The 19639-nt window shown below is 40.2% G+C and overlaps 1 protein-coding gene across 1 annotated transcript in view; it reads right to left on the bottom strand.

The window, feature by feature from the left end:
• The window catches only part of DDAH1 (dimethylarginine dimethylaminohydrolase 1), a 64297-nt gene that overhangs the window by 23473 nt on the left and 21185 nt on the right, over window positions 1-19639 (bottom strand). The window contains exons 2-4 of the mRNA XM_056845006.1: window positions 4123-4222; window positions 1789-1862; window positions 1282-1401 (exon numbers count right to left, since the gene is read on the bottom strand). Coding sequence (XP_056700984.1) covers window positions 1282-1401; window positions 1789-1862; window positions 4123-4222 — 294 coding nt within the window. The remainder of the gene's footprint in view (window positions 1-1281; window positions 1402-1788; window positions 1863-4122; window positions 4223-19639) is intronic.

Raw genomic sequence — 19639 nt, 5'->3', positions numbered from 1 at the left:
TCCCACTTTCAGGCACCAGGTGTGGAGGACGTGTTATTTTTTTAATTCGCCGTATAAGTGGATGCGCTTAACGCGGCGAAATTGCGCTCTGGAGACGTCCTCGGAATCCTTCGGGTAAGTTGAAGTGGGAACATGCAAGGAATGCCCGCAAACGTGCAGTGCGGACATGGCCCTGTCTTTGAAAACGCCAGGCTTCAAATATTCCCTTTGGCAAAGCATGTCTTGATCATTACTGGTCTCTTTACTTATCTGCTACTGAGCACCTCCTATAAAAAGATTAACTGCATATTTTAAAAAGCAGGTATTTTAAAATCACATCCATCACATGTAAAAGATGTATGCTTCTGATGGCAATGTATGTTATATTTATATTTATCTTTTGATTTAGGAAATGATTTTTTTGCAGTCAATAATCACAGATTTGTCTGTGTTAATTGCAAAAAAAAAATTTCTTAATTAAATATCTTCAAAATGTCATTGTTTTGATATACCAAAAGATTTACTTTAATCAGTTAATTAATCTGTTAAGTGAAAGAGAGTTAATTGACTCAGAAAGCCCTGTACTTGATGGATAACTCTAGTGCATGCGTATTCTCAAATGCATTACCTGGCTTTATTCCCTGAGCTCCTGCTCTCCCAGAGAAGTTTTCCTTTTTGGATATTATGATGACTCTAACACAGAGCAGCAAAAAGCTTTCTAAATGTGATACTACTACATTTGGCCAGACAGTTGAAAAATGGTTTTCTGGCTCTTTGTTCCTTATCAGGATTGACATATTACGGTTATTTCACATTTAATTTGTTCAATTACAGGTTCAGCCTACTTACTCTATAAAATAAGTACACTATGATTTATGTGCAAACATTAAACTATATTTTAAACTGCAAAAATTCTCTTTAAAGCAGGGGAAATAAAAAGCAAAGTGCTACAATTGCAACCACCAAGGTAGATCAGGTCAGAAAACTACAGGAGCAGGCTCACTGGTATTTGCGTAGGGGCTGTGGCTCATATGTAGAGCATCTGTTTTGCATGTAGAAGGGCCCGGGTTCAATCCCTGGCATCTCTAGTTGAAAGGATTAGAAAATGGGGGATGTGAAAGACTTGTGAAGAGCTGCTGCCAGTCTGAGCACACAATACAGAACTTGATAGATCAATGGTCTGAATCAATATAAGGCAAATTTATGTGTATATAGAGGTTCTCCCTTATATAGAGTCTATAAGAAAACAACAGGGAGCAAAAGCAATATTTTTCAGCACACATGATTTCCAGCATGGTTTACCTTGAGGGCTTTCTGTGCAGCTTCACTTGAACCAATGGCAATGAGGTTTGGCCCAGCCATACTGCAAAAACTCTTCAGATGCAAAGCACCAAAAACGGGGACTGTGGAGACGGCATAATCCTGTATAGAATGTAGGTATTTGCAAGGGAAGTTAGACTAGCAATCTCAAATTAGGCTAGCAATCTCAAATTACCACATCGATAAACTGCAGTTTCTTCGTAAAGGAATGCGTATATCTTAACGACTTAAACAGGGCAGAACCAACTCTAAAACTATAGCATGTTTTTCTATAGCAAGGTAAGAAGCTGATACAATGGATTAAACGTGCTGAAACCATACAGAGTTGTAGTAATTTTATTCATAAGTGTCAGTTGCCGGCTAGTAGTCTTAAAATGGTTACGTAACATGTCACATAGCTGCTTCTTATTTTTAGCTCCTCCTCATGCTGTATAAATACTCTACTGTTTGAACTACCTAGTAAAGACAGCAATCTTAACATCTACAAACCTTAAAGGTATCTGCCAGAATTTCTGCACCACGACGATTGGTCCGATCTGAAAGACCCACAAAAAATTCCCTTCCTAAAAACAGAAAAGATGATCATATTTATGTTCTAGATGATTTAGATACACACACACTTTACTTAATTAAATACTTAAGTAAATAATTAACTAACTATAGAAATGACCATTAGTAAACACACATGATTATCCAACACTGAGTTTAACTATAGTTTTAAAATATTAGAAGTAGTACTTTGCAAGAAAACCAATATCACCCTTCCCATTTAAAATTCTGTACTAATCACATCACAGCAATACTGGTCGGCCTTCTGCATTTTTCTGTATAATTTTCCATTCAACTTCAATTTCTGACACTTTATAGTATCCTTATAAACAGGCTTTGGGTTTTGTAATTTCAGAAAGGCATGACAAATAAGACAAACAGCAAAACCCTTTTCTGAGAAGTTTAAAGTCAAAAAACTTTAATGGCATAAAAAGAGCATAGAAAGAGCATGTTAAAATAGTACAATACTTCTCAAGTTCAATATAATACAATAGTAGAGTTCCACTATAGGCACCAAAGAACACAAGCAATTGGCACAGCTATTACTTGTCAGTGTTAAAATCAGTAGCTAAAGTTTTTGCCAAATATTCTGCAACTGCTTCTGTAGAGTTGGGGGACTCTCCGCTAGTAATAGTTGGGTAGTCCTATTTGCTGGGCCAGGGAGATTCATAATGATTGGATCTATGAAACGATTTCTGAAACCGGAGAAAAAAGGGCAAATCAGTAAGGTGGGAGTTATGGAATCGGGCTCGAGGTGGCAAAATTGACATAATCTGTCTCTAAACGGGATATTGTGGAGTCTCCCGGAGAGAACTGCTGAGAAATATGTTAAATCTGGCAAGCATAAAGCCCGCCGATGAAGGGGGTTAGTGAGGTTTTGTATGTAGGGGGCACCTCCAGGCATATAAGTCCTCAGTCCGTGGAAACAGGGGGAACATGTCATAGTGGGGCCTGCATTTATGATCTGTTTTTCAATGTCCCTAATTCTTTACCAGATGGTGAAGAAAATTTGAGACTCACCATAATTATTTAGTGAGTCTAAATTAATTCCTAAGGAATTAATTTTTTGCCGAATGAATTGGTACCATGAGGAGACGTAGGAATCCCTTAGCATGTCATGCAGTAATGTGGAAAGATCAAAACAGAAGTGAATACGGAGCCACAGCTTAACGGTGGCAGTTTTTTTGCACTAAAGGTTTGTTTGCACTAATACAAAATTGATACATAAAACGATAACTTCAATTTCTTGAGTTTTCATTCTCGGGAATCAACAAAATAACATTACTTCAAAAACTCTAAATTAAGGATGGCAGCCCCCCCCCCAATATACGTAATAGCCTATACCACAGGCAAGCTGGGCCTGGATAGTGGGTCATAGAAGCTGATGCAGGAAGTACCCGGGCAGTCTAAGTAACTCATGTGTTAGCTGTCAGTACTCTTATACATTCATGATGCAAGTGGAACCTGACCACAGATACGTGTTACTTCCACAGTTGCCACATCACACAATTAATACTAAGGGCCCCTGTTTCTTTAGCAACCTCCTATCATGGCAGCTTTGCTGCTTGGACTGGACTAAGAGCATTATTCATTTTATATATTACTTAGAGTAGCATGGTTGCTGTCTCCTCTATGGCTCCTCCTACACTGCTCAGAGCAATGTTTATACCTGCTGATGTGGGTAGAGCAGTTTATAGGTTGGATCCAACCAGTTTCTCTCCTGGGACCTCTTTGGCTACCAAAAAACATTATGCCAGGAATCTGGGGACTTGTACATTCAAAAGCCGTAGGGGATGATTTGAAGCCTGTACAAGGAGGGAAACTAGGTGAAATTGAGTAAAGGTGCTGGTTGGTTCCAATCCTACGTGATGACTTACCAAACGTACAGAAGTTCTGAAAAATTATCAATACAAACATGGCTGTTTGTAATTAGAATATTATGCACTTATAGCAGAGTATTTGTCTACCAAGAGAGTAATTTCTTCTTGACTAGTATATTATCACACTTCACAGTACACTTCCACTACAGCAACTGATTAAGAGCTAAACTAATGTAATTAGTTGTACTTTGTATACTTCACTTGTGATTCTGGCATTAGGGAATTTTTGCATTAGAGCTATATTTTGCATTAGAGCAATACTCAAAGGCTGTTTGGCAAACAAACAAGCTCATAAAATTGTTATATCAATAAAAACTGCAGACAGAAGTTAAACAGTTCTCTATCATAAGTTTTGCACAACCAAACATTAAATGGCAGAGTTGTTTTTTATTACCTGTAAATAAAACATCTCCTCCATCTAAGGTTGCATTTTCATCTGTCATCTCTACAATATTCAGGTTAAGGCTTTCAAGGGCTCTCTTCATTGCATCAACCTGCATGAAAAATATACAATTTAGACTTCCATTTAAGTTTGCCATTCTCAGCAATGCTTACTTGGGATCAAGTCACATTAAATAGGGTTGGACTGCACATTTGCTTCACTGGGAACATCCATTAACCAAACCAGAACACAGTCCTTGAAATTATTTTTTAAAGGTAATACAGTTTTTCAGATATTGTTAAAGATTATTTTCCCATTTAACAGATATCACTAGAGATACTGAAATACCTGCTGGTTCAGTTTACTTCCTATTTGCCATTTGTAAGCACAGGGAGGCGAATTGATTGCTGAGTTGTTTGGATATGTCTGAACTAGGGTTGCCAGGCCCCTCTTCTCCACCGGCAAGAGGTTTTTGGGGCAAGCCTAAGGAGTGTGGGGTTTGGGAGGGACTTCAATGCCATAGAGTCCAATGGCCAAAGCGGACTTCTATGGAATTGAAGTCCCTCCCCAAACCCCGCCCTCCTTAGGCTCCGCTGGTGGCGAAGAGGGACCTTGCAACCCTACAAAGAAGCAATGACCTCCTGTAGAAAAAGTAACTGTTTAACAGGCTCAAAGTTGCTTGAGCTCACCTCACATCTGTTCAAGGGAGAAGCAATTTCAACTCCCTCACTCTACCCCGCCCATCCAACCCACACAGCTGTTCCTCCTCCACATGGGTCCTGCAATCCTGCAACTGATATCTGCAGGGGTCTGAAAGAGCCACTGAAATGGAGTCCTACACCTTCTGCATGCCAAGTGGTAGGATAATGCTCACTATATTTTCAACAGTACCCCACATCGTTCTGGTATAGACAAGGCTTTCACTGCATATTTTTCAAAAGGGATTTTTTAAATGTCAGGAAATCTGGTTGACTTTTGTTTCTGTAAAGTCTTATGGGTATCTGAATAAAATCTTTGAGTGTCCTTATGTTACCATACTATTGCATCAATCCTGACCTAGAAAAATTCATTGACAGAGCAGTTGATTTTTTGTCCTCCTGTTAAAAAAATGACAGTTATACTAATTCATGGAGATATAAAATATACAATACATGCAACTAACCATTCCACTATTCCAAACTGCCCTCTTCCTGATAAGCAAGAAACCGTTCTAGTACAATTTTTGTACCATATGAAAGCACTTATTCCTTAATAAACATGAAATACTGACTTCGGTCAGTCCATGCAGTTGCTTTGTTGAGTGTTGAGTGACTGCCCAAGGACAATAAAACAAACATGGTGTGTTTATAAAGGATTACGTGTTTTAAAATTGCAAACCACCTTACAAAATTCAGTAAGCATTTGTGACCACGATGTTGCTGCAGCCACACTGTGTGCACATTGAAAGTTGTTTGCCATGTGAGTCAATCACTTCTGTGAAAGGACCAGGGAGAAGAAAGAAGTGACACAAGGTTCAACCAAAGGTTTCTTTGGATTATATCCAGTATGTCAGACTCACTGCTATGGGATGTAGTAGTGGCAATAAGATAAGCAGCTGAGAGAGAATTAAAAGGGAAGTTTCTGGAATATCAAGATTTATAGTAGCACAAAGAGAGCAGTGTCTTCTCTGTGTATGACGCTGGGAGAGTAATGCCAAATGAATGAGCTGAGGCTGAAGAACAGGTTAGTTTATCTTCCTGGTACAGAAGAGATAGGGGAAGTTTCACAACCATACTGATTCAAAGGAAACATTTACCAAAAAAATATGGGGCTTGGACTTAATGCTATTCTTGCTTTAGTAGAATTAGGGCTGGAAATGAGAAGTGAGGAGGCATCACTATTTAAACATTTTGTCCTAACCACCAGATGTCAAAGTTTGGTCATCTAGGCCTTTTACAAAAATTACTTACACTGTTTAAGATTTTGGTGTAATATGTTAAACAAAAATGTTCCAATATATTGAACTCACATTTAAAGCGGGTTACATTGGAGCAGAAATAATCTGCTCTGATAATTTTGTACAGAAAATCACGGTTGCATGTCAGATCAGATGAAAGGGTTTTTTTTTTTCATTTTCTTTCCATGTCTTCCACAAGGTGTGTGTAATTCTAAAACGACTTAAACGGACTCAGAAGGGTGTACCTCTGCTTAGGCTTGCTCCTTGATCTTCTTCACAATATTTTATTTCTCAGGAAATGGCTGAATAAAGTTAAAGGGGGAGGGTTAGACAGCCAAAAGCTTTTTAATCTGCAAAATGCTGCACAAAGCAAATACAGCACAAAAATATGCTGATTTAACCAGTTATCAGGGGATTCAATGCTTGCTTTCATATGGTGAACTTTACACGGCATCGTAAGCACTCAGGAGCAAAAGTATCAGCTTTTCCTTCGGCTAGCACTGTGTTAACTCCCATTTTTAACGTCTGAACACACCTACATTTATTTCACTACATATTAATCCTACATACTAATGAACCCACAAACTTTTAAAAGAGAATTGCAAATCTGCTCCAGGGAGTTGAAAGAGAGAAACATCACAGGCTCTAACCAACAGGGGCCCTTCATACGCCTATCTTGTCCACTCAGACTTCATTAAGTTGAAAAACTTGCACAACTTTTTTGTTTGTTAAAGGGCAGATGTTGGTCAGACTACATACATCTGTTTATAAAAGGAGATAAATTGCTTCTGCCACTGTCACAGTGGTACCTTTTTATGTAGAAGTCATCTTTCTCAAGAATGCCAGTTCATATATGCTCAAATTTAGGTTTGAGAACGTACAAGACTTTTATAATAACTTGTAACCATCAATATATCAAGTGGCTGAATATTTAAGCCTTTATTGCATTGTGTAGTGATTTTTCCCCCTAATAAGCACATTCCTGTTGTGAGATGGAATGTATCTAATCCATAATAAATCTGTTTGAAAGACCCTGGGTTTAAGCCAGCTGAACCACGTTTGAAGGAAAAGGACATTAAATGTGTTTGATGGCATTTATAAAAATGTAGTTTCCTCAGCCCCTGAACTTAAAAATGGAACTCATTAGTCTCAGCACCAAAGATACAGCTCATCAATTATCACCACGGCTCTATGCAAAATAGTCATCCTCTCCATATTCATACCAATGTGCTTTAAATTAAAACCATTTCTTAAAAAGTTATTTACTGGCACTAAGTTACCTCAGCTCTGGCAGCAAAACAAATGTTTTTGAAATGAGAATAAGAATGACAGGTTGATGAGCAGAAGGAAGGAGGGGAAAGAGACACAGAAATTGATACTTTGTTTTCTTATCTATCCAGGGCAAACAGCATGCAACATCTCACAAAACGGGTCTGAAGCTAAAATGTTGAATAAATGCCTTTGTGAAAATCTGGATCCATATCAAAATGTTTCAATTCTGCTTGCCTTTGTGTGCATTCTTTAAGATGGCCCGCACAATAGCTATATGTAGCTTAAACCCACGCTGGAGCTAAAATGTCATTCAGTGGGGGATGAATTTCTCCCTTCATGAATATTCAGAACTTGCTGCTGTGTAACTGTTAGGGGCAATTATGTAAATATATCTCCCCCCACCAAAAGCCCCCTCTTCTATAGAAACAAATAGTAATGTAGGCAAGCTGCCTCTGAATAAATATGTCAAATGATTACTGGAGCAAATAAACAGGCCGGAAACAACTCTTTCCAGTATTTTGTGGTCTCTAGTTATGACTTTTGACAATTATGCCTGTTCTGATGAAATTCTTTAACATTCTTGGTCAAATGGCTGTTACAGAAATTATGTGGGTTTTAGTTCTGACCTCTATAAGCAAGATGTGAACATCCAAACAGTAAAACAGGAGTCCAGTGGCCCCTTCAAGAGTAACATTTATTCCAGGATAAGTTGTTACTCTTTAAGGTGCCAATAAATAGACTCCTGTTATTGCTGCTACAAACTAACAAGACTATCTGACCTTATTATCCAAAGTGTTTTATTAGCAACGGAAAATTTACTTCTCCCCCCACCCATGTCTGTACAAATGCAGCTTTACCTCTCTGTATACAAACATCACCCATCATTATAATTGTCTTCATGTATACCATTCTCCCCTTTCTCCATTTTACTTTCACAACACTCCACTGTGAAGTGGGTTAGGCTGAGAGTGTCACCCAGTGATCTTCCATGGCAAAGTGGGTATTTGAACCTTGGTCTCCCACACTGTAGGCCGACATTCTAACCACTACACCGTGCTGGCTCTCCTAGGGGCTAAGCAATTATCACGTATCACTCCTTTAACTGGATAATAAGTATGAACACAATCAAAGATGCACTTTCTATCAGTTTCAATTTCAGCAGATTTCCCCACTGCTTCCTAAATTAGCTTTGAAACTCCCCCAGTTTGTAAAGCACTTGACACAAGAGGTGTAAATTTAAAAAGAGTTGCTGATTTAAAAACACAGACACACACACACTCACACACACACTTTGGTATGTATGGGTTATTATTCACTGGTGTACTTATTACATTGATGGCTTGGAATTAAAAAACAACAACAACAGTTCCCTAAAAATGTGTCCTGGTTGATGAAGGGGGAGATTTCTGCAGAATGCAGAACGTTGCCAAAGAATGAGACATAGAAATAGGTTGTAAAGCTATGGAAAACCTTTCCTGGCATTTGTTAGCTTGCTACAAAATACCAGTAAATATTTCGTTGGATAGAGATGATGATAAGAGAATTTAAATCTTATACAAGAATGCTAAGAGAACTACATTGTAAAAACTTCTCTGCTCACAACTACAAAATAGTCAATTGTTAGATGCTGGACACAGTGAGGCACAGTCTATTCTGCCTGGACATGCACGGTGGGCCAAGAATGCACCTGCATAAGCCAAGCATTCATTATCTCTGAGACACCTAATATCTCATAATACCAAGAGTGACTGCTAGCTCCAAGTCCACCATTAACCACACGCTATGTGCCTCTTTTTTTTTTTTGCAATGAAAAGTATTTAAAATTCATGAACCCTGCTGAAAGCTCAGCTGCCACATTCCAAAGTGTATGGGAAAGAGAGAGCATAATGGACATTTCAACTGGAGCCATTATTGCTTCTGAATAACCAATATTCCATTAAATTGCTAATAAACCCACTTTAAGATGTTGATAACAATCAAGCCATACAGGAGCATTTCTTCCCCTAACAACCAAGATGCCAGATTTTACTTTGTACAGTACTACTGTTTCTGTCCTGTTTGTTTAGATTTTGACACAAGATGTTTGGACCATTTATTCCATTTCAGAAGCTGCACTGTTTTAAACAGTGAAATCTTACACACTTACTGAAATCATTCGGCTTAGATTGCACATAGGATTGCACTAAAACTAGCTGAAATACCTCTTAAGCAGGAAGTACTATTAGGTACCTACTTTTAATGATCATGATGAAAATTATATTTTTTATTAAACACCAAAAGTTAACCAGGTACTATATACACAAATGGCCCCAGTCAAAAGTTTCAATTTAATCAATCAAGGAAATAAGCTTGCCAGGCTTAGTGACAGCCATGCATTTAGTATATCATCTTGTTTGAGTCTAAGATAATCCTGACAACCTCCTGAATGATTTACTGCCTCATCCACTTAATACCTTGAATTGCAGAACAACTGCATGATTTTCTGAGGAATTTAGCACACACATGTAATAGCCAGAACTGAAATATTTGTCTGAATTAAAAAATGTGCGGCACTAATCCAGTGTGTACTCTGCAGAGGAACGCAATGGCAAACCACCTCTGCTTAATCACATGCTTTGAAAGCCCCTTGCTGGGGTTGCCATAAACTGGCTACATCTTGACGGCACTTTACACGCACACACTCACACACAATCCAGTGTGTGGGACTGAAAATCCTGAAGTCAGACACAGAATTAAAAAACAAATAAACATCAAAAACCTTGGAGATTTCATTAAGCATGACACCAGCTGTAAAAAAACAAACAAAAAACTGCACTTTATGAAGTATTTCATTTTGTCTGTGCACAAATATTTTTGTTTGTCTATACCACTGGTTCCCAACCAGGGGTCCGTGGACCCCCAGGGGTCCGCGAGAACTAAATTAAGGTTTGCGAAACAAAGTCATAAACCCATAATAAATTAATATTTTCAATTAAAAGTTCTCTATTATAAAATATATATATTCAAATATTATTCTAAGTTTAATGTTTCACTAACAGTTATGATTAAAGTTTATTTTCAAACTCTCGGAATTTTTATTTTGAACCTTGGGGTCTCTGCTCCGAACAAAAAAGTCCTAGTGGCCCCTGGTCAAAAAAAGGTTGGGAACCACTGGTCTATACAGTAGCAAAGGCACCAAGGAGAAACTATAAAAACGTAATGTTGTCAATTTCATGCTACAAGCTCATTTCATTCTCCCCTTCAATATATTTGTGGTAATCATGACCCTAACACCATCATCATATACATTGTTATGTGCAAAAAAAAAAAAAGTGGGGAGGGGCATGATATATAAGATAACTGACCTCAATAAAATGGAGGAACACGCAAAGAGTAGGGAATCACAGAAGACTGAAATTTTTTTGTTGTTAATCCCCCACCAATACATATCTCTGGGTCAATTAGATGCCACTTTTTGGTTAAGGAGTTCATATTCTGAAGGCCAATTAGAACATTTTCCAGTCACATGTATTCTGCTAATGAAATTCAATGACCTAAATTTCTTCATTGTGCCTACTGCATCAAGATGCCAAATGTCAACCTTTCTTTGCATCTAAATTAGAGCTTTAAAGAAGTTAGGTGGTGACTATTCCCCACTAGCTTACATTTTACATCAATCTGATATACATTTCCTGGGACAATATGCTATCAAACAGTCATCAAATAAATCTCCTTTCAAAGAGCAATTTCTTTGCAAATCTTTCAAAAGATTTCATAGTCTTCAACATAAACTTTCAATTAATGATTCATGCTCTGATTCCTGTTTGAGGTCGGGGAGAAAAGATTAGACTGTTTTTAAAAGTTCAACCAGGTTTCACTCCCTACAAGAGATATGTAGCCTGACCTTTCCCAATTGCATAAGAAAAATAGTGTTACTGGTAACTTAGACAGAAAATAATATATTTTGAGAGTTATGTGGGAATAGAATGTCTTCTGAAATACAATCCAGAAAATGAAGATACCATGAAATAAGCAGTACTTTGTAAGTGACCTAAAAGGACCTTCTTTCTTTCTTGGCCCTTTATTACTTCCAGTGTTGCATCATGATGCTGAATAACAAAGGATACGAATCAATTTATGAAATCACGAAAAAATGGAAAATGATATCATGGAACCCTAAAATGTCAGCTCAAAGCATTTACCCAATCCAACACAGTAATTTCAAGGGCTTCTCACCCCCATCCCCGGAATCCTACAACCTTTGGAAAACACTGTTTTCTTCTTGGAACATTCAAATAAGAAACTGAGGAGTTTTCTGAATTCCTTCTGGATGGATACTGAAGAAAATGTTCGATCCATCCTCCCGCCCCCCTTTTGGAAGATGCTATGCCTGACTTCTCTCAACACTGTTCAATCAGTTAAAACAATCTATACAAATGATCAGTGGCGTTTGTCATCATAAACAGAGTGAGGGGTGGGTCACCGGAAGCACAGCAGTGCTGGCTCAATTCATTCTACCACCCCAAGCACAGGACCACAGCACAGCATGTGCCCCATGGATGCCCAGCTCCACGACGGTACATCTTGAGGCTGAGCAGCAGCGGCATGAGTGTGGAGGAGGTCACGCTTGCTCTCATTTGCTTCCACTGACTCTGAGCACCAGTGGCACAAGTGAAGTGGGAACAAATGCCTCCTCCCAGCTCATGCTGCCCTGCCTCCAAGGGACTGCCAATGTTTGGAGCTGGCCAGGCTTGGAGATGACAGCAGGCCTAAGCCATGCCGGTTGCCTCCTTCCCTGTTGCGCCCCAAGCAACTGCTTGTGTTGCTTGGGCAGTGGAAGTGACACTGGGTGAGAGAACATTCCACCAAGAACTTCCCAAGACATGGTAGAAGGATCAAGGAATGGTTTTCAGTTTTCATGGTGAGGAGTCATTATAGAGGCAAATGTTTGGACTTGTATTCTGCTGCTGGTGTGGATGGCTTCCCTCGAACTGTCAGGTGGCCTACTTATACGTGCGTAGTCAAGCTAGTCCTCAGGATTGGCAAATCTCTAAATAGTAACCCATGCAGTAGCAGAGACAGCAGACAGTCCACAGCAGACAGCCGTAGATGTAAGGGCAGGGCCAGGACTGGGACACAGAACCTAGCGTGCAGTGCAGTTTCCCTATTCAGCAAAAAACTCCCCTGCTCCCAGACTCAGGGACTACTGAGATGCTTGGAAAAGGAGCAAAAGGCCATAAAACAATGGAACAAAACTACAGAAATGTCATTACGTTTCTACTATACAGTGCAACAAATGACTGGGCTAATCCTAGGGTTGCCAACCTCCAGGCACTGACAGTACTATACAGCACTCCTGCTCAATGTCAACTGTGAATATATATAAAGTAACTTAAATCAAAAGAGCCTAAATATGGCTAAATAATGTATATAACAATCAACAAAGCTATTATAAGGACTATTTTAATGTGTTAATTCACACAAACCAAATATAAACAGACTTAAATCCTTCCCGTTCACAACAAAAAAGGAATGGAATATGCACAGGGTTAGAATCACCCTATTAAATTAGTAGAAAGTCCATGTATGAGTCCTAATCCTAGGGTTGCCAACCTCCAGGTACTAGCTAGAGATCTCCTGCTATTACAACTGATCTCCAGCCGATAGAGATCAGTTCACCTGGAGAAAATGGCCTCTTCGGCAATTGGAGTCTATGGCAGGGGTGTCAAAGATAAGGCCTGGGGGCCGAATCCGCCCCTTTGAGCACTGTTATCTGGCCCACAAGCTGAGGCAGCCACCCCCCACACTCTCCCCCCTCACTCCCGATTCTGGGCTGAGGGGGCCTTCTGACCCATGCCTCTTGCTGGCTGGGAACTCCACAGGGAGGTCCAAGTCCACAGGCAGCGGGAATTGGAGGTTGGGAGCTCCAGCCCAGTGCACAAATCGCCCTTCTCCGCCACCCCCAAGGTTGGGGGCTTCTGGGGAGGGCAATGTACACGCTGGGCTCGTCAGCTGAGGAAGCCCTCTCCCAACCCACCCTGCTCCTGGTCTGGCGAGCCTGCTGCGGACTAGTACACGTGGCCGATCTGGGCTGGTACACACGGCCCGCCCGAACAAATGATATTTATGTCATATGTTGCCCTTGTAACAAATGAGTTCAACACCCCTGCTCTATGGCACTGAAGTCCCTCCCCTCCCCAAACCCCACCCTCCTGAGGCTCTGCCCCAAAAACCTCCTGCCATTAGATAAGAGGAACCTGGCACCATAGCTAATCCACATCAAAGAAGGAGAAGGAAAAGGAGGAGAAGAACAAAGAGGAGGAGGAGGAGTAGTTGGTTTTTATATGCCGACTTTCTCTACCACTTAAGGGAGACTCAAATAGGCTTACAATCACCTTCCCTTCCCCTCCGCACAACAGACACCCTGTGAGGTAGGTGAAGCTGAGAGAATGTGACTTGCTCAAGGTCACCCAGCTGGCTTCGTGTGTAGGAGTAGGGAAACAAATCCAGTTCACCAGATTACCCTCCGCCACTCATGTGGAGGAGTGGGGAACCAAACCCAGTTCTTCAGATCAGACTCCACCGCTCTTAACCACTATACCACGCTGGCTCCCAAAGTAAAATGTGATTCACCAAAGTAAAATGTGATTCCAAATAAGCACATAGTGGAGATCAATAATCATACTTGGAAAGCGCTTCAGTACTGTCAGTTTAAGCCCTACCCTAGCTTATGCTGCCTCATACAGAATGAAAGGCAATCCTCACATCTCAAATAACTCTTTGGGATCATCCATAACACTGATGCAAAACCTTCTGGGCTGCATTTAAAATGGGAAATGCACAGTACATCCTTAATACTGTAAGAATACAAAGGTTAAAGACCAATGTTAAATACAGCATATCATTTGTACATGTATTTCCCATCTATATATTCCAGCTGTTTGTTTGAGAGCAGAAGAACTGGAATGAATAGATATTTAAAACTTGCCATTAGAGAGCCGTTCTTACTACCTTATGTAAATTTTTAACAGCGAGCTCAATAGACTTTTCACTGTGACTCTGGTGAACCTTTTCATTTCAATCTATGGAAGCCAAGATTAAACTCAAATAGCTTATTGCTAGTTTAAATACACAAGTGCAGTAAGGCTGCCAAAAACATGGCTCAAGGAAGGAAGGAAGCAGAGAGGGCAGGAAGCCTAAGGCTAATACTTTTATTTCCTAATGTATACTACAATATTAACAAGCCCAAACCAGGATATTTGTTCAAGCCTTGATTAAAGAAAATACAGCATATTGTAAAGAATAAACATAGACCTATCCATGGAAAGAAATCTTTCAGACATAGTTTAGTGTAAGAGAACCTATTAGGTAAGTGTAAGTTTGTATTTGCATATATTGCTGTGGAGTACCATACAGGTTGATGATAAATTCTATCTGCTTTTCAACAACAGACTTACTTATAAAGGGGTTGAAAGGGCACAAGGTTATCCAGGCTCAAGATAAAAATACAGCCATGTGGCACCATACAAATGAGCAGAAAGGGGGAGGATCTATTGTTGTTTACTAACATCTTCAATAAAGGAGGGCACATAATCAATCAAACTGTGTCAAGGGAGGGGTTTGCATTAAAGATGTGCATTCAGCAAAGTTGAACTTTAAAAAAAAAAAAAAAAAATACCTTATTGGTATTTTTCAGGGGTTTTTATCCCGAAAAAATGACAGCAATTTAAGGGAGACAAAAAGCGGTTCCCATTTTTTTTGCATTTTTGGCCCACTTCAGCCCAGCCGCCATTAAAAAAAAAAAAACCTTGGGGGAATTCCATCTCCCCCTCCCTCCCTCTCCCCCTCACTTACCTGTTTGCTGGGTCTCGGAGGTGGCAAAATATCGGGGGGGGGGGGGGAATGGTGCTCACCCCTAGTTCACATTCTCTGACATCCAAACAACACAAACAACTGGACACTAGGGGAAGTACTGGTGAGTGCCATGGTGCCCACAGGCACCATGTTGGGGAACCCTGGGCTAGACAGTGATGAAAACTAGACAGACTTCTTAGCCTGATCCAGTGGGGCTCTTATATTGTTATCATACTGGCAAAACACCAGTTCACAAATAGATGCCAGGTAAATGTCATAAAGAGCCCCGTGGCGCATAGTGGTAAGCTGCCATACTGCAGTTCAAGCTCTGCTCACGACCTGAGTTCAATCCCGACGGAAGTCGGTTTCAGGTAGCCGGCTCAAGGTTGATTCAGACTTCTATCCTTCCGAGGTCGGTAAAATGAGTACCCAGCTTGCTGGGGGTAAAGGGAAGATGACTGGGGAAGGCACTGGCAAACCACCCTGCAAACAAAAGTCTGCCTAGAAAACGGGATGTGATGTCACCCCATGGCTCAGGAATGATCTGGTGCTTGCACAGGTGACCTTTACATTTTTAAATGTCATAGGGTTAATTCCTTTTAAAACTGAAAAGAAACAAAGCAATTAAGAAAAGAATTATTGGGCCTCCCATTCCATCCCCCCATCCCCCACCCCTTCAAGTCTGGTTGCAGCGATCATTAACTTTTCTCTCAGGCCAAGTATAACCAAAACAAAATAACTAATCTCATCATCTTCTGTCATGGTCTACATGTTACTGACATAAAACTGTCAATTTCCCTTTAAAAATCTTATTTTCCATTGATTTACAAAAGAATGAGCTACGATTTTCACCAGGCTAAAATTTTACATGAATTTAATTGCCTCACTATGCTTTTGATGCTTTACATTTCAGTCTTTTTTAACCTTTGCCACACTATAGTTTTATGACTGCTAATTTTAAGGATACTTTTTGCTTTTTTTCCTCTCTGATTTTAATTTTAGTAGTTTTATCCACTTAGGTCTTTTTAATCTGCACAAGTTTGACTGCTGTTGTTGTTGTAAGTTTTAGATGTGTTGCTTAACTGTTTTAACCTGTACAATGTGGGAGATACTGTAAGCATTGTAGAATCCTCCATGAATATGACCTAAACAGAAGTATGTGTTTTCATATCTAGATGCACGGAATGTCTGTCAAGCCAAAATTCAGTCTTTTATTCAACCATCCTAAAATATTCGTTACAGTTTAAAAAAGCACTGGGATATGATATTTCAGCTTCAAACTACAGCCACAGCACTGACTCTTATATTCAGTTCTGTTCTAATAAGAAGAAGAGGAAGAGTTGGTTTTTATACCTTGCTTTTCTCTACATTTAAGGCGTCTCAAAGCAGTTTACAATCGCCTTCCCTTCCCTTCCTCACAACAGAAACCTTGTGAGGTAGGTGGAGCTGAGAGAGTTTGGACAGAACTGTGACTAGCCCAAGGTCACCCAGAAGGCTTCATGTGGAGGAGTGGGGAATCAAACCCAGTTCTTCAAATTAGAGTCTACAGCTCTTAACCACTACACCACACTGGCTAAGCACCACTACCATCTGTGCTACAATACATAGGCACAGATTACACAATTTATGAAATATAATGCATATTACCTAGAGTGGTTGACATTTATTTATTTTTTAATTTTATTTAATTTCTACCCCACCCTTTCCCAGCCAAGGCTGGGCTCAGGGTAGCTAACAATATAATTTACATTCATTAAAACATCAACATAATCACACACACAATTTGGTTGATATCAACAATATGAACCTTAAAAACTTAATAGTTAAAAATGGTTCCCTAGTGGTGGTCCCTCATTTTAATGTAAGTAGGTTAAGTGAGGGAATCATTCTTAATCAGGGAAAGCGACTGGTCCCGGAAGGGGATAACAGGGAGACCTAAGAGACAACTGGGAAGCATGAGGTCTAAACTGGGTCCATCAAAAGAACTAGGGAGGACCATAAAGAAGAGGGGAAGCTGGGAATCAGGGAAGAAGAAGGAAAGATGTGAAGGACGGAAGAAAGGGAGGAAGGAGAAAAAGGGAAGGGAGGGAGTGAGGGAAACCAGCTGATGGAAAACCACTGCTATCTTCCACCATAGGCCCAATAGAACATCTGCATCTTACAGGCCCTGCAGAACTGAACTAGGTCCTGCAGGGCCTGGGTCTCACTGAACAGAGTGTTCCACCTAGCTGGAGCCAGGGCTGAAAAAGCCCTGGACCTGGTTGAGGACAACCACATATTTCTTGGGTACCACAAAGAGATTATTTCCAGATGAGTGCAAGGCTCTTGGGGGGGGGGGTAATGGGAGAGATGGTCCCACAGAAGGGCATTCACCTCTAGGACTGCGTAGGCAAGCTAATAAACCTGAAATGATGAGACCTTTCTATAGTTCCTTGACAGGTTCCAATCCAGATTAAACACAGTTAAGAGAACAGGATATGAATTAGAAATGTGCTCAAAAAGATGAACTCTCACCCAATTTCCAACCCTTTCCACTATACAAGTGAGCCAGACACTGAGTGGGACTGTATAAAAATTTGTTCTACCAGAAGAACAAAAATTTACCAAGGAAGAATTTCATCTTCGTTCCTCATAGGAGGACATTCAGCAGACATCAAAATCAGTATATCCCATGGTGGTGTACAATGCAATCCTAAGAAGAGTTACACCCTTGTAAGTCCATCCAAGTTATTGGGCTTATGATATATATCTGCTCAGGATGGCATTGCACGTCTACCACGCAACCTAGTTATCTCACAAGCAGGATCCCAAAGAATCCCATCTGGAACCATCTGTCCAAAGCTGCTGTGGCTGAGTCAAAGGCAACATTTAATTCATCATGAAGAATGCACAGTGCCCCAAGTGGCATGCAAGTGCCAGGCTGTCACCTGTGGCTGCTAGCCCAGAGGAAATGGGCCCAACCAGGGCACTGCAGCTCTTGTATGAGGAACTGGTTCTTGCTGTGCTCTACCAGCCTCTGTCCACATTTCCTTCATGCCTGTAAAAGGTGTATGGAAGGGAAGAAACTGACACAAAGGTAAAAGAGTTGGGAAGGGTGCAGATCCCTGATGAGTGGGAGAATGGATAAGCTACCATTCTTTTTGCAACAATGCACAAGTTCACCCTGTCATCCTGGAAGAGGCAAGACTTTCTTCGCTGGCATAACAGCCCTTGTCTAGAAGTTGCTGATGTTAAAAGATATTGTTCTCAGGGGGTTATGTGGTGGGCATGATAGAATAGTGAGAACAACAATGGAATATGGTAGATCAGCAGGGAGTACAAGGATGCAGCTTCAATAATTTATTGGCCAGAGGATGAGATGGTTACAGAAATATCCAAAATTAGCAGACTTCCTAAGAATGAGACTACAGCAGGCACCATGAACGCACTGTGACAGCTCTGTCGGACAGGTTTCTTGGTGCAGCATCATTAGAGGCTTGATGGCTGGATGTGGGGAGTTGCCATAATATATTGGACTTCCATCCCTTTCTCCTCCAACAAGGGTTCTGGATTTTATATGCACTTGATGCTGAGGACACCATTACGTTTGTGGAGTCTGATGCTGTACTTTCCAGTAGTGAAATGCCAATCAAGTACCAGGCTATAAAGTATGTTGATCAGAATGTGAGATCCACTTTTTTTAAAATTTACCTTTTAAGGGCATGAGAGAATAGTTCTATGAACCTGTCTCTTTGCACATATTTTTTGCAGCTGCTGAGATGACTTCATAGCCAAACTTTGAATCTGGATTCCTACATGCTGTGATAATCAGCTGGGGTTTGGAAAATCCTTCAAAAATCAAAATGGTCTGGCAACTTAACAAGGCTTCTGAAAAAACAGCAGTTTAACATCTGGAACTAACATACTTCATGGAAGTAGATACTTACCCAGCACAGAACATTTTCTCCTACAATTAACTTTTGGTCTATCAAACCTAATTGATCTTAAAGTTAAAAAACAAACAGTACTAGTTGTTTACAGATGTTGAAATATTTCAATTAAAGTAAAATATGAAGCATGGGAACTCAAGAGCCATTACATAATTTGGGTGGGTAGGGATAGTGAAGGAAAGCTTATTTCCTGCATGTTTAGTTCTGCCTCATGAATTTTTTCAGGCAAGCCCTTAATATTAGAAGCCTGCAGCTAAAGATGTGGTGGTTAGTTCAAATCAATTCTGAAATACAGCTCACACTTCCTGCATCTCTTATAAGCCTCATCTCCTCTGTCTTTTTCCTCACTTATCCTAAACTTCCCTCTCTTCTGGGATCTTTTTAAGTTCTCAGTTACATTTCTTATCCTTATCTTTCTATCTCTAAGGCCTACTTTAGGATACAATCCCAGCTAAATTAATAACTTTCCCATCCCTAATAGTTAATCAATGGCAGACATTTTCTTCCCTGAGAACCTGGACTGTTCCTAAGGTTCTGTGCCATTACACCATCTCAGCTG

Source organism: Euleptes europaea, chromosome 2 (assembly GCF_029931775.1).
Source record: "Euleptes europaea isolate rEulEur1 chromosome 2, rEulEur1.hap1, whole genome shotgun sequence".
NCBI lineage: Eukaryota > Metazoa > Chordata > Lepidosauria > Squamata > Sphaerodactylidae > Euleptes > Euleptes europaea.
The sequence above is the reverse complement of the archived record's forward strand: the minus strand, read 5'-3'. Positions and strand labels throughout refer to the sequence as shown.